This window comes from Hippocampus bargibanti, linkage group LG13, assembly GCF_051943395.1.
Source record: "Hippocampus bargibanti isolate YZ-2025 linkage group LG13, ASM5194339v1, whole genome shotgun sequence".
Classification (NCBI taxonomy): Eukaryota; Metazoa; Chordata; class Actinopteri; order Syngnathiformes; family Syngnathidae; genus Hippocampus; species Hippocampus bargibanti.
Genome location: NC_142746.1, coordinates 6,083,423 through 6,108,999, shown reverse-complemented (window position 1 = coordinate 6,108,999; position 25,577 = coordinate 6,083,423). Strand labels below are relative to the sequence as shown.

General features: G+C 41.9%; 1 protein-coding gene and 1 long non-coding RNA gene across 11 annotated transcripts in view; one reads left to right on the top strand and one right to left on the bottom strand.

Moving 5' to 3' along the window:
* rims1a (regulating synaptic membrane exocytosis 1a) overlaps nt 1-18,121 on the bottom strand; it is a 78,246-nt gene extending 60,125 nt beyond the window's left edge. For 6 of the 10 annotated variants that reach the window (XM_089011668.1, XM_089011674.1, XM_089011676.1 and 3 more), the window contains exons 1-3: nt 16,874-18,120; nt 12,457-12,531; nt 48-258 (exon numbers count right to left, since the gene is read on the bottom strand). In XM_089011668.1, the coding sequence (XP_088867794.1) occupies nt 48-258; nt 12,457-12,531; nt 16,874-17,025 (438 nt within the window). In that variant the 5' untranslated portion in view covers nt 17,026-18,120. Of the gene's footprint in view, nt 1-47; nt 259-12,456; nt 12,532-16,873 lie in introns of all 10 variants that reach the window. The other 4 variants (XM_089011669.1, XM_089011671.1, XM_089011670.1 and 1 more) reach the window with 2 other exon arrangements.
* Nucleotides 18,122-22,181: 4,060 nt separating this feature from the next.
* Nucleotides 22,182-25,230, top strand: LOC148889139 (uncharacterized). Its single transcript, XR_016116905.1, has 4 exons — nt 22,182-22,226; nt 22,588-22,883; nt 24,716-24,753; nt 24,831-25,230. It is a non-coding gene; the product is annotated as an uncharacterized LOC148889139 (long non-coding RNA).
* The last annotated feature ends 347 nt before the right edge of the window (nt 25,231-25,577 follow it).

Here is a 25,577-nt window from a genome sequence, read left to right as displayed (position 1 = left end):
ATTTTCCTGGAAAATTGAAGCAATAAACTGGACTCTCTGTATCTCACCGTATTAGATCGAAGCGAGACTCTCCCCCCGCAGCGGGCACAGAATTTGGTCTGGCAATATGAGCACAAGTTCCCACATCCATCTGCAAACTTGGTCTTCTGGCAGATGCCACAGGTTGGAGCATCGTCTCGGTGAACTGCTGAGCCTGCTGCAGCTGTGGCCTGCCTAATCACCGTCTCTCTGTAGCTGGTAAGCTGCTGCTGGATCCCCCTAGGACATAAAATCTTTTGTCAGTGCTGGATGAAATATAGAAATATGTAAAAACGAGTTGATGGAAACCCTGACAGGATCACATTCAACTGGAAACAAAGACGCCAATCTGGTTCGGGTAATACAAATGCTACTTTTATTTCAAATAATACAAATAATCATTTAAATTATGATTGTTCAGCCCCTCCATGAGCCATCACCTTACCATGGTGGAGTTGTTTATATATATATATATATATATATATATATATATATATATATATATATATATATATATATATATATATAACAGATCCTATGTGAGAGACCAGCCAAAGCACAGCTCAGCGACTATGATGAACAACATAAATGAAGGTTTTTTTTCCATTGCCCAATTGCGGGTCTACGCCCCCCCCCCCCCCCCCCCCCCAGGAGCCAGGCCTAGAAGTGGGGCTCGATAGTGAGCATCCTGGTGGCTATGCCTACACCCATGAGACGTGGCCAGGCTCGGCCAAAAGAGGCATGTGGTTCCCCATTTCAATGATTCATAAAAGGGGTTGGGTAAAAATCCCCAGATGCAGAAACTAGCTCTAGGCACATGGAAAGTTACCTCGCTTGCAGGGAAGGAGCTGGTGTGTGAGACAAAGAGGTTTCTGCTTTTCATAGTCGGACTTGCTTCCACCTATAGTCCAGGCTCTCGTAACATCTCTCGAGAGGGCTTGGAATCTCTACCACACTGGAGTTTAGCATTATGACAGGTGTAGAGCAGTTGTGGACATGCTCATTTCCCCCAGATTCATTGCCTGTATATTGATGTTTACACTGGTGTGTGAGAGGGTTGCCTTCTTTGGGTGGGGGACGGGAATTGATTGTTGTTTGTGCCTTTGCACCGAACAGCATTTCAGAGAAACCACCCTTTTTGGAGTCCTTGGTGTGTTGGAAAGTGCTGCCTCTGGGCAGCCCCCATTCTGCTTGGGGACCTCAATGCTCACATAGGCCTAGAAGGGCATGATTGTGAAGAAAAGACCTCCGATCAGAGTCAGAAGAGATGACTCATACATCTGATTATTATAACTCCTGGAAGCCTCCCTGGTAAGGTGTTCCGGGCATGTCCCACCTGCAGGAAGCCCAAAGGATGACCCAGGACATACTGAGGAGACTAGGTCTCTTGAATGGCCTGGGAACGCTTTGGAATCTCCCTGAACAAGCTGGAGGAGAGGGTAGTCTCAAAGTGGTTTACCCTGCGACCCAGCATCGGGTACGTAGAAAATTATAGAAAACAGTAGAAAATGGTAGAAAATGGATGGATGGACGGATGGACGAATGGTGGGATGTTTGGATGGATAGTCAGAGGTGACACATCAACAACGCCTGACATACAAAGAGCAATCACTGAAAGCAAGAGTTCCCAGTAAGAAAAGAGAAACTCAGGACAGTAGTTAAAATTGTAAGGCTCAGAACCCTATAAAAATATCCATCCATCCATTTTCTGTACCGCTTATTCCTCAGCATAGTCGCGGGAGCCTATCCCAGCTGTCTTCGGCTACAAGGCAGGGGACACCAGCCAATCGCAGGGCACACAAAGACATATGGCAGTCACTCTCACACTCACACCTAGGGACAATTCGAAGTGTTTAATCTGCCTGGCATGCATGTTTTTTGAATGTGGGAGGAAACCGGAGGACCCGCAGAAAACCCATGCGGGCCCAGGAGAACATGCAAACTCCACACAGGGAAGCCGGAGCGGGACGCGAACCACCGACCTCTGCACTGTGAAGCCGGCGTGCTAACCACTCAACTACTGGTACACTTTTCAGAGTGACTGTTTGCAACAGACGACTTGTGGTCAAACATTGGACAATAATTAATGACATCTAGAAAAAGACATATGGAAAAACACCACTGAATTATATCCAACCTAAATCATCTATTTTATCTGATTTGAAACAATCAAATGTTTATCCATGTACATTTCAATGTATTTGGGGAAACAACAAAAGAATTTGAGTTAATATACAGATATAATAACACAAAATACCAGACAATATACATATAGAGAATATGTACCATTCTTTCAAATGTGCTATGGGTCCGATCAATTGGGTTAAACCTTTAAAAATTGAAAAGTCTGCAAATAGTGAGGAAAGATAATGGAAAATAAAATCACAATGAAAAGAATGGAAAGTAGGCATCATCTTGACGCATCATGCCCCGTGTAGTGTGACATATTCAAACACTGGCCAAATGGCATTGTGGACATTTCAGGACCACAATGCCAAAAGTCTGTTTAACGTCATCCTTTGATCGGTTCGTTGGCAGTGACTAATAGGAAAACAGTGACGCCTTCTTATTCCAAAAAACTGCGTGGCACACACAATCACAATGTTACATTTGCTAACTGTAAAGCTAGCAAGTGATTTGTGAATGAGATTTCATGAAATAAATGGGTTACCTCAAGTTGTTTTTGGAGATTAGTAGACAGTCCATAACATACTCTCCCCTGCATCTAGGAATAGGTCCTGATTTATTTATTTATTTATTTATTTATTTATTTATTTATTTATTTATTTGTTTGTTTATTTATTGACTTTTCTGAAACTGGAAACAATGCATATGTACAGAATGCCCCTGTTGATATGACTGACAGCTGCTTGTCCTGCCTCCCTGATGGATTTGAATAGCCAAAGGTCACATGGAGGTCACCTACTGTTGCTGCTGCTGGTCCTGCACTGCAGGATGTACTACCGGATCCATGACTCTCACTGTGCATGAAATACTATAGTCTGAAAAAGGTAGAGGTATAACAACAATAAATACTATGTGCCACTCTCGCTAACATCTCACATCAAAGGTGAAAGTTTTTAACCAGTAGTCAAATCCACTCTCAACTTTTGAATGTCATCTCTGTGAGACCCTTCTGATTCTCTCAGGTAGTTGTCCATGAAGAGTTAACAAAAGAGTTAAACAAAAACAGGAACTAATCTGTTTCCAACAATGGTTTTGGATGACGATGCATATCCTCATTCAAATCACAATCACGACGAAATACAATTGGAGTGGACCTTCTGTTTGGCATTCAGTACTTGCATTCAAAATGAGGAAAATTAAAAGACAAAGCCCTCAGTCCTTGAGGTTCATTAGTGAACAAAAGCCAAATATTGGCACATTGTGCTTTTAGAAAGCAGGTTGGGATGTAGTTGAGATTGAGAGTCCACTTTGGCGATTCTCCTTTGGGATGTGGTCCACTGCAGTCTATATGAGTCATTCCCCTTCTACTGCAATCAACATTTAAAAAGAAAAGTGAATCCTAGTCAGAAATGATAAACATTTTACAAAGCAGACAATTTGCCATAAACAACTTACTTAGTCTATCAACCTCATTAAAAGTGAAATATGAATCATATCACATCAGTTTACTACTACACCTGATGTGATTTGCCCTATGTTCTATTTGACGTCAATTTACAGAGCGCTTCCATTATGTCCGACAAGTTGCCTTTCTCTGAGAGTTTAATGCATGCAATTCACATCCTCCCACATTTATTTTAGCGCCTTAATTTCTCCAGCAAGTACATTCGCACCTTTTTAAAAAAAGTATCTGGACTTTTGGAAATTGCCTTGTGCCATGTCGCACCACAATTCACAAAATCCAAATGATGCACTAGACGGGCATTTTTATATGTTGATTTAGTCAGTTAAATTTGTAATTTTCCTTGTGTGATAAAAAAAAAAACTAATCCGATTCGACATGATCATTTAGCTTGTAGTCGATGTGCACATTCCACCATGATGTCCCTGATCCACTGGTGGAAAGACGCTTTGATCCTCACCTTTTTCATCTAGAACTGCTTCATGTAACAAAGAGGGTACAGAAAGTGCTTAAGATAAATGACTGTGTCTTTGTGTCAGTGGTACCTCGGTTCTCGACCATAATTCGTTCCGGGACCCTGTTCGAAAAGCGATTTTTTTCGAACACCGAAACCACCTCTTTGCTCCTGTAACCTGCGAGTTGACAGCGGGGGGGGGGGGGGGGGGGTGCCTCTCCCGGCCGTTCTCCACCCGCTGTCATTCTCTAATCACGGACACGGGGCATTTATACGGTTCGCGATCACCTCGCCAATGCCGGATGCTTGCCTCACCTCGCCACCGTACCTGGACTTTTCCTTCGTTGCGCGAGTGTATCCGGTCCGAGGTATTTTCCCTGCGTCCCGTAAATGTATGTCATCTTCCGGGATTGCGTAATTTTGCACCCTCGTGTGCCATTTGCTTTTTGCCGTAGTAAGCGGGTCGGATCACCCCCTGCCTTCTTACTCGCTGTGTTGTCTTTTATTTGTGAATAAACATCCTGCTTGGTTAGTATGTGTCTGTTTTGGGATCCCAAACATTCCACTACGTTCCGACGAGTCAGCTGCCGTCACTCTCGCTCGGAACGTGACAGCTACGGATGACTCGGCTACAGGATGTTATTTTCTCTTCAAATATCTATCCAATGACACTTGCTCCCACTCCCACGTTCACATCACTAGATTTCACAGCCTCCTTATTCTTTAATATCGTACTGATCGTAGATTTCGCCATGCTGTATTCCCTCGCCAGATCAGACACTCGCACACCACCTTCATATTTTGCGATTATTTCTTTCTTAAATGCAATAGTTGTACGCACTACTTTTCTTTTGTCACTTTAAGCAGCACTTACACTTTCTTTGGAGGCATGATTAGGGGCTAAAACTCTTCGTACACCTATATTAAACGCTAGAGCAAAACGCAGCACGACAACAGTTGGTCACGGAGAGAGTGATACACCCGTGCGCCGCTCAGCTCCCCACCCTTGCGTACGCACTCACGCGTCGTATTGGCGTTCGAACACCGATTGATGTTCGAACGCCGAAGCAAGAATATCTCAAATATTTTGTTCGAACACCGATTTGTTAAAACAGTGAGGCATTGGAGAACCGAGGTACCACTGTGTATATATATATATATATATATATATATATATATATATATATATATATATATATATATATATATATATATATATATATATATATATATATATATATACCTACTGGACAGAGCTACCAGAAACTTTTTATCTCGCTGATGAAGCCTCTTGGATGAGAAGCGAAACGTCCGACGCCTTCAAAGAAGTACAGATGACGGCTGAAGAAACATTTTCATCCACTTATACTCTCACACACTCACATTCATCATTGACAAGGCTGCAGGTGACGCACAGACCACTCCATTCAGGAAGTAATAAAATGGGTTTAGCCACTTAAAAGGGGCTCTTTGATGTGCTTCAAAAGTAAGGTGGCTAAAAATGTGTGTATTCTATTTAATGACATGTTTTTCATGATTGAACACGTGGGTATTTGTAAGGAATATATCGACATTTAAGTCATTAATTATGATTTGAATGACCTGTATGCATGGCCACTACTACTGGTAGTCATTTTGGTGCCCTAATAATGCTGTGGCCATATGGAAGCAGGCACATGCAGGCTCTATCAAGCTGAGAGAAGTTCTGCTGTACCAACGTGTTCCAGAAGCTACATGTCGCGACAGCCGACCCACCTCAACAACCTGCCCTCAATGTTTACTCAATCTTTGAGGGGGTGGTCACTTTTTAAAGAGTGTCTTTGACTCTGGATACTACGGAAGTGCAGGAAAAAGGAGATCAGAGGGATGTGGGAAAATCTTTTTTTCTTGCACGTACATACCAGGCTATAACTGTCTCCAATGGGCAGCTTTTACGCCTCCAAATTGGGGTACATTTATACACATTTTCTTTTCTCCGCTCCTCTTGCCAAGCTTTGCCTTGTCGCCTTTCAACCATTTATTGCTCTGGTTTGTCTTATGTGCCGTACACATTTTTTTTGTTTTGCTGAGATTAGTTGTCAATTTTCAAGACTGAATCCGACACTGGAGAAAATGGCCTGTTGAATTGACTCCATTTTATTTTGTCAAGTGCCTGCACAAAATAACTTCTGCACAAAGTAGATGTTATATTCGACTTAAAAAATATATCTAGGTGAAGATGATTTTATTTAGTGCAACCAACAAAAATATTTGGACCGCAAATGATGGTTTTCCAAAATTTAACACAATAATTTTGTGACACTCGATGTCCTCAGAACGTGTTCGTTTTGGAAACAATGGCAATTTGTGATGCATTATGTAGCACTATGTCAGCCAGGTAGGGTATCACTTGCTAATGTTGAACATATCAATACTTTATTCTGAGTGGTAACATTGAGACAAAATAACGACAACATACTTTGAGATGTTAAATGAGCTATTGTGCGGCAAATATTGTTTTCACTGTGATTGTGAATCCAATCCAATCCAATTGATGGACAATTCTGCAGTGTGAAAAACTGCTAAAAGGGAAAACAATTTCTTTAAAATTCATGCATTCACTTCATTTAATTGTCATTCATTTTGATATTGAATTCATAGTCACAGTTAACTCACAACTATTCGGTTTTGATCACAGTTATTTTATTTGTTCGAAATTTCCTTTGGTTTCTTTTCGTCCTATTTTCCATATTTTAATGTTCTCGTCATCAAGGGTTTGTGTTTTCTCTTTACTAAATATAAACATTTACTGAAACAACCATTTCTATTTAAAATGTTAACGAACACTGTTTGGAAAATGAATGAAGGTTGGCGGCCCGGACTACAGCACCCCTCGTGACTCTCGTGAGGATAAAGCGGTCAGAAAAATGAATTTAGATGCATACATGGATGGATGGATGGATGGATGGATCATGGATGGATGGATGGATGGATGAATGGATGGATGGATCGATGAATGGATGGATGGATGATCGATAGATAGATGGATGGATAGATGGATCGATCAATAAATAGATACTTTTAAACAGCTCAACAGATTTTTTTATTATTATCCCAACTCTGTACTGAATATATCCAACATATTGGATGAGAGAAAAAGAGTACCATCTGGTGGATGTCCTGCTTTACTGGCACCCTCTAAAAATGGCGAGTCAAAAACTGTTTCTACAGCAGTATTATGAGTTGAGTAGGCATTAAAATATGGTAAATGACAGGCTGAACTGTCACTGCTAGTCTATTAATAAATATATTAAGAAAGGCATATATCTATATTTGGGGATTTTAACTCAAATTATATCACTAAGAGGAGAGAGGAGGAGAGGGGAGGGGAGGAGAGGAGAGGAGAGGAGAGGAGAGGAGAGGAGAGGAGAGGAGAGGAGAGGAGAGGAGAGGAGAGGAGAGGAGAGGAGAGGAGAGGAGAGGAGAGGAGAGGCAGATGGAGGAAGCACCAAACCAACAGCAGAGTAAAGTGAGCTGTGTGCTCCCCATGCAGAGTTCCATATGGCCCGATCATGCCAAACACAGTGTATACAAGTAAAGCTAGCAAGTTGGTTGTGATGTCACAGAAATATCCAAGACCTCAAGGAGCTGTAAGAGCAACCTCACTTCCTTCCCTTCAAGGTTGACTTTGTGGACTACTTTATTTAAAAGGTTAAGCAGTATGATAAATCCTCAGACATTAGTCTGCCAAGGCCAAACAATTCCAATTTGGATCAGCACCAAACGGTTACCCAGTCCTGATACCATAGATATCATGTCTTGCATAGTCTGCCTCATTAAGATTCATGCCATTTCCTGAGAAGTGTGAAAAGTGAAATGGTTACAGAAATCCTACAAGCTTTTGTTTGTACATCGAGCAGATCAGCATACCAAGTAACAAGTGTTGTTATAGACCGTTTTAAAAAGATTTAAAAGAAGAAAAATAACACCAATAATATTTTTTATGGTGTTTTTCGTCTACATTTGGTCCCTGAAATCACACGAACACGTTCTAATTTCAAACATTGTTGGAAGATTGTGGCAACGTAGGTTGGTGTTTAGAATTTCAGAGTGTTCAATTGTTATAAAAATAGAAGTTGTTGAATTTAGATAATTTGATCGAGTAATAGATATTATTCTTTTTTTGGGGGAGTCTCCCCATTTGTTATAGTTTCTACAAAATGGGCCAACATGATTTTGGATCGATTACAACTCCAAGAAAATTATTTTCACCCACTGTTTCTATTTCGGTTAAATTTACAATCATCTTGACTTTGTGTTTATTTTTTTTCCTCTGAGTTTGTCGTAATGAAATGGGGTTATAATTTATTAGTGTCAACCCATTTTTATGGATTTAATTAATTTTCCCACAGCAGTTAGAAGCTGTTTCAGAGCCTCTAAAAACAATCAACGAGGAAATTATATTTTCTGTGGCGAATTTGTTAAAATACTGAAACAGTCTGAGCAGTAGAGGAAGAAGAATTTGGCAGTAAAAATAATTAAGAATTTATTTAATGTATTTTTAATTTGAATTTAGACTTTTGTTAAGGTGATACAGTGGGTAACTGGCTCTCATCTCTGGCTCACAATTCAGAAGTTGGTGATTCAAATGCAGGCTCTGGCCTTCCTGAGTAAACTCTGCGTCTTGTCCTCATGCCTTCATGGACTTTCTCAAAGGATTCCTGTTTCTGTTACGATTACGAGACTTGCATGATAGGAGTATGAAAATGCATTCTTAAAACTGAGATATTGTACTTCCACGTTAGACTGATCCATAATTTTCAAGTAAACTCGGTGAATGTCACAACCTTGTTCTCTAATTTATCACCTCTCATCTCATCTCATTTTCCGTACCGCTTATTCCTCATTAGGGTGGGCGGGGGTTGCTGGAGCCTATCTCAGCTGTCTTCGGGCATGAGGCGGGGGACACCCTGAATTGGTTGCCAGCCAATCGCAGGGCACAGACCTCATCACAACTCTAGCATAGCCCGAAATGCTGCCACAACGCTTTGTTGAGCCTGCCTACTTTTTTTTGGATGACCCACATGCCTACCTGCTTTACGTTTGGCCACAAATCCAGCTGCCCCATTTGATTAAAGTAAAAACGGGATGATATCATACTTTGTTTGAGTTAAACATGTCCTGCATGCCCGATGCTTGGACAGGAGCTCGAGACCAGGATAACAGCCAATCCCTGAAGGAAGTCAGGAAATGGCTCCTCTCCAGCACACTACGTGCGTGTGCTCACAGCCTGATTAATCAAATAATTAAAAATTGTTGTACACACCAATTTTAATTATTAACTACAACCAAACATCATCCACACAATAAAATATTTTGCATGTAATAACTCCAGTCACTGTAAATCTTCAAGTCACACTCAACTACAATCAAGCAATTAAAGCAACTGATATGTATTACTCTTCATTTCAGACCCAGTAGGATCCATATCACACTATTTAAAAATAAATAAATAAATACATACATACATACATACATACATACATACATACATACATACATACATACATACATACATACATACATACATACATACATACATACATACATACATACATACATACATACATACATACATACATACATGAATGAATGAATGAATGAATGAATGAATGAATGAATGAATGAATGAATGAATGAATGAAAACACATGAAAGAAAATAAATGACAACAATCATAAACAAAGGGTCTCAGGCATGCTAAAATCTCTCTCCGCTCCCTCGGGGCAGGAGGTGGAGGAAACCATGAACCGGGAATCATTCAATCACAGGGTACACATCGACAAACAACCATTTACACTCATAGTCAATTTTAAGTGCCTGACCTATCATGCATATTTTTGGAATGTGGGAGGAAACCAGAGATCGATGTCCATAACATTAGGCTGCTCACTTGCAGTAAGATGACCCAGATATGTTATGTCACAGTGTTTGTTAGTTAATGCTCCCTGTATTAATCAGCAAATAGAAAGTCGGAAGCACCAATGCTATCAAGTAGAATGTACTGTAAGTGAGGAGCCCTGAACTAATTTATTAGGCGATTAGCAATCATCAGATGAAATCTGTCTTGCAGGGTTTCCCTAAGATGACATTAATAAAGTGCCATTAACAGTGCTTGAAATGAATAGACGTGTTTCTCATGTCATCCTGAAAACACACTGAATAGCATAATAAATGCCACTTTATCATTATAGATTTATCCTTCGGGCCTATCACACTGATACTTTTGGCAACATTTCTAGCTAAATAGTGACTGATTAGAAACATACACAAAATTAAGCATGATTTTTCAATAAATTATTTAACATTAATGAATCATATTATTGTCTGTGAGCATATGGGTTGTCGAGTGGAATAGACCTTTCTGTTATATAATGTTATTATTTAACTGCACCCGATCATTTATTTTGGTGATACGTCTCTAAAAGGGTTTGGGTAAAACTCTTGGCGAAATTATGATATGCCGTCTACTTAACATTATACTGAGGGTAATCCCCTCCAAAAAAAGGTTGTGTGTGTGGTGATTGACCTAATTTCACAATTATTTTAAATGGCGTTAGACACACAAAAATGATGTGTAGGGTTGCTAATAGAAGTACAGTAATTGCTTACTTTTATGATAGGCATCATTATATTTTATAAACAAATTAGAGCAGTGGTTCTTAATATTGTTCGAGGCACCGAACCCCACCAGTTTCATATGCTCATTCACCAAACCCTTCTTCCAATGACTGTGCCTACTAACTGCAGACTAGAATGAGGTGTGGACCTCTGCGGCGCAGGATCCACCGAACCCCTGAGACCGACTCACCGAACCCCTAGGGTTCGTTCGAACCCAGGTTAAGAACTACTGAACTAGAGTAACACTTTATAATACCGAACTGGACAAAAGCATGATGCCTCTACCTTAATACTGTGCTGGACAATCTGACTGCAGTTAAATGTTTTTCATAACTATCAATGAGTTTTGAGCATGTCGATGTCTTGATCCACATCTTGTGCACAATTGGGTCAGTTATTTGAAGTCCAACTAGTACCTTTTACGGACTTCATTTTTCAACTCCTTTCAAACGTACATATTTCTAGCAGCTTTGGGTTCATAAAAGACCACGACTGAACGTTGATTTATCAGCCGCTCTTGTGCATTTATTGTGCTGTGGTTTGAGTCATTATGCTCTCGAAGGAGCCATACATAACCTGCGATTGAGGCCAAATTTCTGACGCTGGGTTTCAATCCACAATATGTTGGACACAGCAACACAGTTAAAACATGGCCAGGTTTCCTCAGTGTTTCACAATATGTATATGCACTGTATCATTTCTCATGACTTTTGCATTTGTAAATAGAGCTGTCACTATGCATTTCGGAAAATTCCACTCAGGACAGTTAAAAATTACTTCACTGGTCTTTGCCGTTCTTTCTTTCTCAAACTGAAAATTGTGAATGTATTTCATGTAGCCTAATACAAAAGTGAATACAATTATTGTGATTATACTCTAAGAATTCTTATTGCACCAATAATGCCCCGTCTTAGGTGAAATATGACGTTTGTAGACAATGTTAGTGTAGCAGGTGAGAAGTTCACAACTTTAACTTTTGTAATGGGATACTTAAACAAAACACTTTTCATCTATGCTCCACAAATTTGAAGCGAGACAAACACAGACAAATCAGTGTTTGTCATCAATCAATGGGTCAGAGTCCTGCTCATTTTGACCCAGGCTAAATTATGTACGACCACGCTGTATTTATTTTTAAATAAAATTTAGTCTCAGGTTGAAAAAATGACTTCAGAACAGTCCTTGGGACCTCTTACCTGAAGGAGGAAAACTGGCTAAATCACGCATACGATATAGGATATACTGTATACTGCAGAGTTAATGCATGTTAAATGTGTTTAAATTACAAACAGAAATTCTACATGCTGCACAGAGGAAACGCCACAGAGCTCAGAGACCGTAAATTTTAATCTGGGTTCTGGAGTTCCCGCACAGCTAGACTTAAGATATGCATACGTCACATGAAACTTCCAGTCTTTTCTGCAACATCTTATCACAGCCTTCCTGAAATTTATGTTTGAAACACGTGCCTTGTTTTGATGAATACGTCAAATGTTGTATGCAAAATTCCTGCACATTTGTCATTATACCATAGCGACTCTCAACTCTGACACTTGTATTTCATGAAATACAATTCTGACAGCTGAAGTTGTTATCCGAGTGACTCATTCAAGGTGCAAGATCTCACAATACAATGAATGTGAAGCAAAAGAACAACCAGTTATTATGACTAATGGAGGAACCCATCTAAACTCACTTTTAAAATTTCAATTCCATCAACTGGGTAAGCCACTCACCGGACATCATTTTGCTGCAGAGGTTTTTTCTGACCAACCAGGTTGACTGTTCTTGCTTGGATAGGCTTTTCTTCTCTGAAATACAAAAAAAATAAAAAAAGGTTGTCACCTGGGCTGGATTTAATATATTGTTTGTTTATTGACTGTTCATTCCTATTTGAGAAAAATTACGATTTCACATCATGGAAAGCAGGAAAATATACACATCTGTTTCCTGATCTAATCTGATTTTCAGACTTTGTCCCTGATCCATCCACAAGGGTTATGGGGCGTAGCTGCATCCAGGCAGTCGGCGGGGGACACCCTGAACCGGTTGCCAGCCAATTGCAGGGAACACACAGATGAACAGCCACCCATGCTCACACTCACACTGAGGGACAATTTAGAGTGTTCAATCATCCTGCCATGCATGTTTTTGGAAAATGGGAGGAAACCACAGTACCCAAAGAAACCCACACAGGCCCGGGAGACCATGAAAACCCCACACAGGGAGGTCAAAGCAGGAAGTGAACCCTTTGGACTGCGAAGTCCGCACGCTCACCCCTGGACCCCTGGGACGCCCATGCCTAATCCAACAGGATTAAATTGTTTTTAATATGATAAAAAAGACAATATGGTGACAAACATTTACCGTATTGTCCAGTGTGCATTGCGTACCAAAAAGCCATGATTTTCTTTAAAAGATGACTCTGCGCCTTCTACGCAGGTGCACCTTAGATGTGAAGTCATATTCAGCCACAACAGGTCTCGCAATGACTGTTAGCAGCCACCGACTCCACAGCCCCCCCTCTAGAAGAAGTATTAAGCCCAGCCTCTACTTTAGCACCTTATAATGTGGTATGCCTTATATTTGGAAAATATTGATATATTTATATATTTTATTTTATAAAACTGTTTTCATTCATTGAGGTGTGCATTATAGTCACGTGAGCCTTATACAGTATATGAAAAAAGTTGGAAAATACACCATTCATCGGGGTGCGCCTTATACACCGGAAAAGAACAATTTCCAAAATGTCTGACTAACCATGCACTACAGTATACACTCGTCAAAGACATAAAACGTCTTGTTACTATCAAAATTTTAAACATCATTTTACATATATCTTGACGATAAACCCATTAGATACATTTCATAATAATATTTATTTAAATATACAATTAATGTCCGTGTGACAAAGCTTGGAATCTTGGTAGATTTTTTTTTCCCCTTACGCTCATACTGCCATGTAATTGGAAATGCTAAAAATAGGCAGCCCTTGCATATTATTGGAGAAAAAAATATACAGTAGAAGCATGCACACAAACATTGCAGGCTCACTGCAAATTACTGCATACTTGAACCATCTCTTACAACATACATTTTCTATGTGAGTTGACATACATGCGCCCAAGTGAAGAAGAAAATGAAATGGAAGTGTTGCATCCAGTGGAGCAGCTGGAGCAATTGAAAATGTTCAGTAAAATTTAAATCAGGAAATATTTTGACATCATTTTTCGCCAAAGCTAAAGGTGGTTAAACAGAGTATTCCAGGTTTCCCATGTTTAGAACAGCATACCAACTGTTTTACTGTGCAATTACAGACAATCAGGATCGACCAATAGCCCGCGGACTGGTCATAATTGATCGTGAAGGTTGTCGACCGAATTGGTGGGGCGGGGGAGTATATTTGTGTGTGTGCGTGTGTATGCGCGTGTGTGCGTATGTGTTAATATTATACATTATTGGGTTAATACATCAATTAGTCAATACATAAATCAATACATAACTATTTTCAAATCATGTCAAAAATAAAATAAAGCAGCAGGACACCTTTAACCCATGGCCCGGATCACAGGAAGTTATCACTCAACAGTCTGCAATGTCAACTAGCAGTCATAGCCATTGAGATCTATCTATTTTTTGGTGTATTCCCATTCACAGTTTGTTTGATTTGAAATTTACCCATGGGGGTGCCAAAGAATGGGTACCTGGGTCGCAAGGAGAAGCATTTAAAAACAGTACACACAAGTAACGCCATACCTGTCAAGCTATACCTGTAGGTCTTCTAATAAGGTAGGTATCCCTTTTTAATAACCCAGCCTTGTCTTTCGATGAAAAGGTTTATTCAGCCATCATCTGTACTTCTTTGAAGGTGTCGGACGTTTCGATTCTTATCCAAGAAACTTCGTCAGCAAACTAAAGTCTTACTGATAATTTAGGCCCTATATATACATGTATATCCCTACTGTACAGACATGGCGGTGCCGGACTTATAAGACAGCCTTGTCTTATAATAAGAAGAATACTGCGTTTGTGCGCATTGTGCGCAGGTACAAACGTGCTCATGTGGGTCAGTCGCAGGAGGCTGGCTGTTCAAAGTAGAAAAGTATTTCAACACAAGACCCCGTTTGACATATTTTAATTTATTTGCATTTTTCAAAATATGTGCTAACACTTGGGACTGACCCCATTGCAAAAAGCAAATTCTACGTAGAGAAATTTGATGTGCAGAACTTGACCTGTTTAACCAGAGCCCTGTTCTAAAAAATAAATCAGATAGGTCTAACCCAGTGACCCAGTGCAGTCAGTGGAGGCAGGTGAGGCAGTGCCTCACCTGTCATCATGGAAAGCTGTCATGGAAATATCAAATTAAAAAATAAATTAAACAATTAGATGTATTTAGTGATTTGTACTTTAAAGTTCTTGTCCATTTAACTTCACCGTTTTAGGATTTTTTTCAAAATCGCTGAATTTACCGTTCAAATTCTAAGTAGAGACGAGCGGTGACGTCATTCATGACGTCAGTGCCTCACCAGCCATGAACCTCACCGCACGTCACTGGTCTAACCTAACTTGCAACTTGCAATATATACCTCCTGTGAGTTAGTAATGTTAATAGCACCCAGACTATAAGATGTGTGTCGACATTGTTCTTCTTCTTGTAAATATCCTAAACAGTTATCGAATACTTTTGCGGCATAACTAGCCTCGGCCAACTGGTCAGCCACAAACAGAAAGTAAAGGTGCTGCTGAGGCAACGAGAAATTAAAACATACTGACAGTCTTATATGCAGCATCTACAGTATGAATGTCTAAATCATTGGCTTCTGAAACATTACTAAAAATGATGCATGGCCACTTAGAGTTGCAGCTATGTATTAGACATTTCCTACTTTAGATGCAGTGAATCGATCCTTCATTCCAGTGCTGGACTATCAGTCCACGCAATGTGCTTAAAATAGAACAGAATCGTACAGCTTGAGGAGTGCGTTGCTCAGGTGGGTCATCCTATCTGTCGATCTGCTCGACTATGTGCACAGCGTTGTGAAGATACTATGAAAAAAATAATTTAACTTGATGGACTATGTGCTCGTGCGTTGGGGTTCATTTCCCTGTTGTTCGCTATGATAAACATCGGACCTTTCTACATAGATACATGTGTAGAGACCATTTAAGGGAAGCCGGAGGAGGTGGATGCACACAGTGCATACAAGTCACTCCTGATTCAAAATGACATTAAACAGGCACCTTCTCCCCACTCTGTTATTGGCCTCCTGGTTCTATAACAGCTTGTCTGTTTGCAAGAGCTCTGGCCTACATATCGTGCATAAGGATGGGAAAGGCTCAACCGCACCCCATAGCTGGGAACAGCAGCTGTTGAGATGGATGCTGCATAGATAAAAGCCAACAGGGAGGGTTTTACTTTTACTATGTGCCATGTCATGCATCACTGAGCTTTCTGATATTCCATTGCCGGCTTTCCGCTACATCTGTCAATGAAATACTTGAGGTAAAAAGCAAATATATTCCACTTGACTGAGGCATCGGCATGACTCATGGTGCTGATGCTAATTGGACAAGTGCAAATGAGAAATTAGTTTCTATTTCTCACAGAGGGGAGTAAGGATATGTCAGGCTGCTGGTGATGAGCCATATAGTGACACAGACTTTATTCAACAATCATCCACAAGATACCCATATCCCAAAATCGGAATCAAAACGGGATGCATGCCTATTTTCTCTTTTTATCCTTCTTTTATTTCAGCTTGTATATGTGTGCGTGTGCGTGTGCGTGTGCGTGTGCGTGTGTGTGTGTGTGTGTGTGTGTGCGTGTGTGTGTGTGTGTGTGTGTGTGTGTGTGTGTGTGTGTGTGTGTGTGTGTGTGTGTGTGTGTGTGTGTGTGTGTGCGTGTGTGTGTGTGCGTGGGTGGCTGTGTGTTTGTGGACGTGTGTGCGTGCTTGTGTGTGCAGAAGGAAGAGGGAGAAGCAGCAAAAAATTGCCTGGCACACACACTTCTCAACACATGCATGATCACATACAGAAGAAAAGATCTGTGGAAGTGATGCTGAAGAGCACTAGTTACACAAGAGGGGAAGAGGAGTTCTCTTACACGCGCACGTACACACTCACACAGCAAATCTTTCTTTAGCTTACTTTCGCATAGCCTCTTCCTTTGCTTCTTCCTCTCGTTGCCGAGCCAGTACAGCCATAATGATCTTCCTTTCGTCCTCAGTCAAGTGGCTCAAGTCGGGCTCTGGGATTGCCTGAGCGACGGGTGGACCCCGAGGGCCTACTGAGGCAAACATCTTGCCCACCCCCACCCGTCTCTTCCTTCCCCTCGATTGGGATCACGGATCACGAAAACCCGCTGGCGGAGCCCACGGATCACGACATGGCCTGCGGATGAAGCAGTTTAAGGAGCGAATGATGCGGAGTTCCCATGGCGGTTGAGAGGGGGAGGCACCCGGCGCGGCAGCGACGAGGGCGGCGGCGACCGTGTGATAGTAGCTATGACAGCGATGATGGCTGTGGTCGCGCCAGTGTTCCAGATTGCCCTTATTGCTTCTCCTTTTCCCACCTGCAGCTCCAGTATCGAACCCCCACCTCCCTCCCACCGGCCAACCTCTCCCCTCCACCACCTCTGTTTTACGGGGAGCCCATTTCTCCCGCGGTCGGTGGAGACGCGGGCGCGCGGGGATGATCCGAGTTCCGGCCGAGCAGAGGAGAGGGAGGTGGCGACTGGAGGCGCTTTCTGCTCGACCACTGGCCGGCCGGGCTGCTTCGCTGCAAGGGGAGGCAGACACTTCTTGCTGATGCTGATTCTGATGCTGCTGTCAAGGAGACAGAGCCGTCAATGGAACCGCAGCCCCTCAAGCGCGTTCACGTTTCTTGCAGCAGGAACGCGCTGCCCTAATTTGAGAATGGGGGGCTCCACTCCAAGAGGAAAATGCGCGCTCACGGCGGCCTGTCGTACCCATCAAAATAAAGGGTTTCCTCAAGGGCGAGAAATCAGCACCTCCACCCCCCTCCACTCTCTCCTAACTGACTGACTGTTATATTACAACTACGGGATATTTATGAACCACAATAACTTTCACGTGTTTTGTTTTTTATTTAAAGTTCCATAAGGCAACTGGTGTATTCGAGATGAATTCAATTAATCCGTAATTATTTAGTTTATTAACTAAATGTAACTGTCTGCTCAGTCATCTGACCTGTGGTTGTTGTCTCTTTAAGGCTTAAAATGCCCTGCCCCCACAAGAGAATATCTTTTTCTGATTGGCCAGTTTTATGATTCATGTAATAGGGGCATCACACCATTTACAATTGTCCTGCCATTTACACAAAAAATACCACAAGATTCAATTTTGAAAGGCACTCAACATTGACTTTTAAAAGGCATTTATAAATGAAATGTATTATTATTATTATTATTATTATTATTATTAATTGACTAAGTCTCATACTCCTCATACAAAGAATGTTTATTTGGAACATTTAGTTGAGCGGTGAACAAAAATGCAAATAAAAAAATTAATGTAATGCAAGGCGAGCACCCATGATGATGTGTAATCATTGTCATACAATATCAATGGGCTGTTCAGTCATCATAAATTATCAGGGGAAATGTTTATTTTATGTTTGTAAATAGCATGACTGCGCTGTCGAAGCTATCGTCATTACCATATTTAGTGATAATACCTTAGTTCATTAAATAACATAATATAATATAATAATATATAATATAACATAATATAGCATAATATATACATAATGTAGCCACAAGGGGGCACAAGCTAGTGTCTTATTGTGCCGGTCCCAAGCCCGGATAAATACAGAGGGTTGTGTCAGAATCAGAATCAGAATCATCTTTATTGCCAAGTATGTAGAACACACAAGGAATTTGTTTCCGGTAGAACACGCTGCACTAGTATCATCGTCCAAAAAAACACACAAAAAAACTGCTAAGTGGCACTATACAGTTCCATTTTGGCTACTGTTGAAAGGGTTCAAAGAGTTAATGGCTTGGGGGAAGAAGCTGTTTAAATGTGTGCTGGATTTGGTGCGCATGGATCGGTAGCGCCTGCCTGAGGGGAGTAGCTGGAAAAGGTGGTGGGCAGGGTGCGGAGGGTCCAGTAGGATTTTCCGCGCCCTAGTTTGGATTCTTGCAGTGTGCAAGTCCTCGAGAGTGGGTAAGGCGGTGCCAATGATTTTTTTCCGCCGTCCTAACTGTCCGTTAAAGTCGGATTTTGTCCATTTTTGTGGCGGCCCCGAACCAAACGGTGATGGAAGAACACAGGATGGAATCGATGACAGCCGTGTAGAAATGTTGCAGCACCTCTTGTGGCAGGCCATGCTTCTTTAGCAGCCTCAGGAAGTACATTCTCTGTTGGGCCTTTTTCAGGATAGAGTTGGTGTTGACCTCCCACTTCATGTCCTGGGAGACTGTGATTCCCAGGAACTTGAAGGTCTCAACGGTTGACACCAAGCAGTTGGATAGTGTGAGGGGTAGCTGTGGTGATGGATGTTTCCTGAAGTCCACGATCATCTCAACTGTCTTGAGCGTTTTCAGCTCCAGGTTGTGACGGCTGCACCAGAGCTCCAGCTGCTCCACTTGTTGTCGGTACGCAGACTCGTCGCCGTCTTTGATGAGACCGATGACCGTGGTGTCGTCTGCGAACTTTATGAATTTGACAGCTGGGTGCGTTGAGGTGCAGTCGTTCGTGTAGAGAGAGAAGAGCAATGGAGAGAGGACGAATCCCTGCGGGGCTCCAGTGCTCGTGGTTCGTGTTGTGGATGATAAATTTCCCAGTCTGACCTGTTGTGTCCGTCCTGTCAGGAAGCTGAGGGTCCACTGGCAGATCGTGGGAGACACACCAAGCTGGAGAAGTTTGGGGATGAGGAGTTCTGGGGTGATGGTATTGAACGCAGAGCTGTAGTCCACAAACAGGATCCTTGCGTAGGTTCCTGTGTTGTCAAGGTGGTCGAGGATGTGGTGCAGTCCGATGTTGACTGCATTCTCCACAGACCTGTTTGCCCGGTAGGCAAACTGAAGAGGATCTAGCAGAGGTCCAGTGATGTTCTTCAGGTGGTTCAGCACGAGGTGTTCAAAGGACTTCATGACCACAGACGTCAGAGCAACAGGTCTATAGTCGTTCAATCCCAAGGGTGCTGGTTTCTTTGGAACTGGGACGATAGTAGACTGTTTGAAGCAGGATGGGACTTCACACTGCTCCAGGGATCTGTTGAAGATTTGTGTGAAGACCGGAGCCAGCTGGTCAGCGCAGACTCTCAGGCAGGATGGGGACACTCTGTCAGGTCCTGCAGCTTTCTTGATCTTTTGCTGCTTGAAGAGCCGTCTAACGTCCAGTTCGTGGATCTGTAGGGCAGAGGGCGGAGATACGGTAGTTTCTGGTAATGGTGGGCAGACCGGGGAAATGGGGGTGTCCTTTTCAAATCGGCAGAAGTCAGGAAGGGCATCCGACGTAAAAAATGTTGCCAAAAAAAATATGCGAATCAAACCTATGAATCCCATATCGGATCGGTCGAGGCCCGGGTTAACAACGGCCGCCATTGGTACTGTTGACCTTCAGGGTGCCAGTGGAAAATGGACTACTGTTGGTCGAAGAAGGAGAGGAGGGAGGTGTGCCCGGAGGAAAAGAGAGAAATGGAACGCCAAGAGTATAGAACTAAGAGTAGGAACTTTTAATGTAGGAACAATGACAGGTAAAGGTCGCTGAATGAGGAAAATGAGAAGGAACAAAGAGTAGAAGACGTGACTGTTGTGGACCAAGACGTAGCAAGCATTAGCAAGGATGAAGTGAGGAGGGCGCTGAAGAGGATGAAGGGGGGAAAGGCACTCGGGCCTGATGATTTACCAATCGAGGTATGGAAGTGTCTTGGAGAGGTGGCGGTGGTGTTCCTGACTGGGTTATTCCACAAGATCTTAGATGGTGAACAGATGCCTGAAGAATGGAGACAAAGTGTACTCGTGCCCCTTTTTAAGAACAAAGGAGATGTGCAGAGTTGTACTAACTACAGAGGAATAAAGTTGATGAGCCATACAATGAAACTCTGGGAAAGAGTAGTTGAAGCAAGACTAAGAGCAGAAGTGAACATGTATGAGCAGCAGTATGGCTTCATGCCAAAAATGAGTACGACAGATGCAGTGTTTGCTTTAAGAATGCTGATAGAGAAGTACAGAGAAGGTCAGAAGGAATTGCATTGTGTCTTTGTAGATCTGGAGAAAGCGTATGACAGGGTGTCCAGAGAAGACCTGTGGCATTGCATGAGGAAGTCTGGAGCGACTGAAAAGTATGTCAGAGCGGTGCAAGACAATGTATCATGACTGTAAGACTGTTGTGAGGTGCGCTGTCGGTATGACTGAGGAATTCAAGGGGGAGGTGGGACTCCACCCGGGGTCAGCTCTGAGCCCCTTCTTGTTTGCTATGGTGATGGACAGGCTGACAGACGATGTTAGACAAGAATCTCCTTGGACCATGATGTTTGCAGATGACATTGTGATCTGTAGCGAGAACAGGGAACAGGTGGCGGAGAAATTAGAGATGTGGAGATATGCCCTGGAAAGGAGAGGAATGAAGATCAGTCGCAGCAAGACGGAATATATGTGTGTGAATGAGAGGGATCCAAGTGCAAGAGTGATGCTACAGGGAGAAGAGATAAAAAAGGTGGAGGATTTTAAGTACCTGGGGTCAACTGTCCAGAGCAATGGAGAGTGTGGAAAAGAGGTGAAGAAGCGTGTCCAGGCAGGCTGGAGCGGCTGAAGAAAAATGTCAGGTGTGATGTGCGATAGAAGGGTTTCAGCTAGGATGAAAGGAAAAGTGTATAAAACAGTGGTCAGACCAGCCATGATGTTTGGACTGGAGACAGTGCCACTGAAGAAAAGACAGGAAGCATAGCTGGAGGTAGCAGAGCTGAAGATGTTGAGGTTTTCTTTGGGAGTGACCAGGTTGGATAGGATCATGAATGACTACATTAGAGGGACAACTCATATTCGAGGCGTTGGAGAGAAAGTCAGCGAGGCCAGACTGAGATGGTTTGGACATGTCCTGAGGAGAGAGAGCGACTATATCGGGAAAAGGTTGCTGAGCCTTGAACTGCCAGGCAGGAGACCGAGAGGAAGACCGAAGAGGAGGTTTATGGATGTGATCAAAGAGGACGTGAAGGTAGCTGGTGTGAGGGAAGATGATGCACAAAACCGGGATAGATGGAGGACATTGATTCGCTGTGGCGACCCCTGAGGGGAAAAGCCGAAAGGAAAAGAAGATAACATAATATATACATGCACGCGTGCGTGCGTGTGTTACATACAATATATAAATGGTTGTTTTAGCTGTTGCGTTAACGTGTGTAACTTTTATTTTGCCTCCAATGCAATGTCTTTTCGCCAGTCACTATCTCCTCTGCTCCTTGGCGCCCTGCTGACGTCATCACCCAGCGCCACTGATCTTGTCAACGATCACACCACAGTATCAAGAGTCTATCGGTGAGTATCGGTCCTTTTTAATTCTCTTTCTACGTGGTACGTTTGGAAACGAGACATTCTGATCACATGAACCTTTTGACAATTGCATTGTGTATTCTTACCGAACACATTTCTGTCACTATATATCTGATTGCTTCTCTTCTCTGTCAAAAAAAGCAACGTTACTTTGTCTTTTATATTCACGAATCAGTATCGTAGCCGGCTGTTTTGCTGATTAAAATTGCTGTAATCATAATATTGCACTGTATATCATCAACTCCGTTTGGAATATTGTTTCCAAATTTGGATATACCGTATTACAAGGTGAAGATTTACATCATGTACATTTTTTAACAACGTACACTATTTCTCACTACGGCAGGGGTGTCAAAATCCGGTCCTCGGGGGCCGCCGTCCGACATGTTTCCCCAAGTCTCCCGGTTGAAACGCACCTGATTACAGGCTCAATAGACACACCTGATTCTAATGATCGCATCATCACCAAGCTCTGCGGAATTCTGGCGTGACCACGTTCCCTTGAATCAGGTGCGTTGCAGTCGGGAGACTTGGAAAACATGTAGGACCAGAGTTTGACACCCGTGCACTACGGTCAAGCCAGCCTCCACGCAAAATCGATTGACAACACTGTGAATTACGGTAGTCTGCGGCGAGCGAGCGGTGAGCGAGCGGTGTGAGCCACCTTCAAAATAAATGCAACCCTACGAGTGCATGCCCGTCAGTGGTTTTGATGTAAATAAACAAAAAAATATGTAAAATAAGCGGTTTATTGGCTGTCGGGTAAAGATCACGTTCACCTAGGAAGAATAAAACATCTCAGAACAGTGCCAAGACGCGTTCTCAAGTGACCATCGAAAAAGTAGTTATAATAATAATAATAATCATCATCATATTTTATTTACCTGGGAACGTATTATTCACCTTTTTAATGGTTTCTTATCGGAATAAATTTTTGGCAGACGAACTTTTGGCCTTTCACACACTTTCTGGGAATCATTGTTAATCATTAACAAGTCAATCTAGCCTGACAAGACAGGCAGAAGAGGAGTAATCTTTAAACATAGAAAACCATGTTGAATGTGAAGCAATGAACATTTTAGTGCACCAGTAGCGCATTTTGGTGCTGTTGCACAACCCAAAAATATTAATAAAATAATAAACTTGGGTGCATCAATGCAACTAGTGTAAAAGCTCTGAATGGTCATCAAATTAATTACTGACCCCCTCCCCCCACAGCCACACACACACACATGCAGACACACACACGCGCACACACACTATAAAATCACCCATCCACCATCCATCCATTTTCAGAACCACTTATCCTCATAAGGGTTGTCGGGCATGCAGGAGCCTATCCCAGCTCTCTTTGGGCAGGAGGCACACACAGATGAAAACCTAGACAGGCATGAAGAGATCACATGAAGTCCAGAGCCCAAATCAAACCTATTTACTAGTTGAACACCGATCCGGATGGTATTTTCCAATTGAAAATTCTATTTGCTATTTGGTATTCAGAAGAAAATCAAATGTATTTCCAATCAGTTATCACTCTTCATATTTTTATCTATAAGATTGATCATGGTCACAGCTCCAGTCGCTATTTTGTTGTCTAAAACAACACACTAAAGTAAGCTTACTTTATTAACTCATTCACTACGAGACGTGCAAAAATGTGTCCACTTCAGTACCAGGGTTTTTGTCATTGTCACTTGAATTCCAGGACCCACAGGATATTGAGGCATGAGACTACATAAACATTCAATAGAATGTCAGAAATCTTAGACTCTCTTCTTTCATGGAAAAAAAATCCTACATTATATGATTCTGGAGTTATATGAGCTTGAAATGAGGGCGACTGTCCAAAATACAATGCAATGCATACACATTTGTTTATACGTATAGCGCTTTGACAACAGTTGAAGCTGGAACAAAACATGGAAAAAATGGAAATGCTGCCTAATAGTGGAAAAGAAAAAAACATTGCCATAGGCCGTGGCCAGCACTTTATCGGCATCTCAGCATGAAAAAAAACCGAACACATTTGGGAATGGTTATGATTAATCTAAATGATTAAATGTGGAGAATGACGTATGATGGAGAATTCCACCTCAAGTTTAACTTTATTCCAATATTTCATTGCTTTGATGAAAATATAGAAACCCTATCAAGAAATCTGCTGCCAAACAAAACATACTGTATATTTCCCTCCCCTCTTTTTCCATTTTCAAAAATTTTGGAAAACGCGTCAGGAAGCCACTGGGCGCCGCTAAAGAGCTTCATTGCTCGGGAAGCGCATCTTGCCGACCACTGTACTTCGTCATCATTGACGGTCGTCCCACATTCTCCGTACAACAAAATATTATTCAAGTGTCACTTTAAGCATTGGCTCCGCAATCCTTTAAGGTGTCATTATGATATCAGGTCGAGTTCTGTGAAGTTTTTCCATATCTAAATCAGATCTTCTTTTCCTTTCGTCTTTTCCCTTCAAGGGGTCGCCACAGCGAATCATTGTCCGCCATCTTCAGAGGTTTGATTCGCATGTTTGTTTTGGCCAAGCTTTTACCTCGGATGCCCTTCTTTACACAACCCTCTGTATTTATCCAGGCATGGGACCGGCACAAGAAGACACTGGCTTATGTCTACTTGTGGCTTCAGAACAAGCAACTCGATGAACTTAATAAAAATGAAGATGATCTGTAAAAGGCTTCCAAACACAAAATCAGCACAGCAATATTCAAAAAAGCAAAACTATTCTCACCATTTGATGACAATGCTCTGGTCTTACCGTGAAATGGGCATCTCCCGACATCACATCACAAATAGAACGTCAAAGTCCTTTAAGATGCTTTATTTTTCAGTCACATTATATATATTAAACTCTTAGTTCCCAACAATGGAGCCAACCTCTTCTTTCCTGGCTTGTTTATTTTGACAGTGCACACTAAACATGCCTCCTTGCTCTGAATGATAAAGTATGATATACTGTCTGTAGTCCAATTTCCCTAAGGGGAAAAAAAATCATGTTCATGATTATTAAAACTGTTTCATGTTTACATTTTTAAAAACGATTAAAAAGTTACTTGCCTTCTCTCCTCTTGGCCCTGTGTTGTGTTCTCTTATGTCAACCTTTTTCCATATCTGCCATATCTCAATCAGATACAGGTATTTTCCGCACTACAAAGCTCACTTAAAGGACAACTGACACCATTTTTTCCCGTTTTTCCTAACTGACATCAGAAAAATGTTTTATAGCATCTAAAATACCCAAAACACGCATGATGATATTTTTAGTCAAATGCAAAACACCAATAAAAATGACAAAGTGTACAAAAACTACCAGTTTCAGAAGGT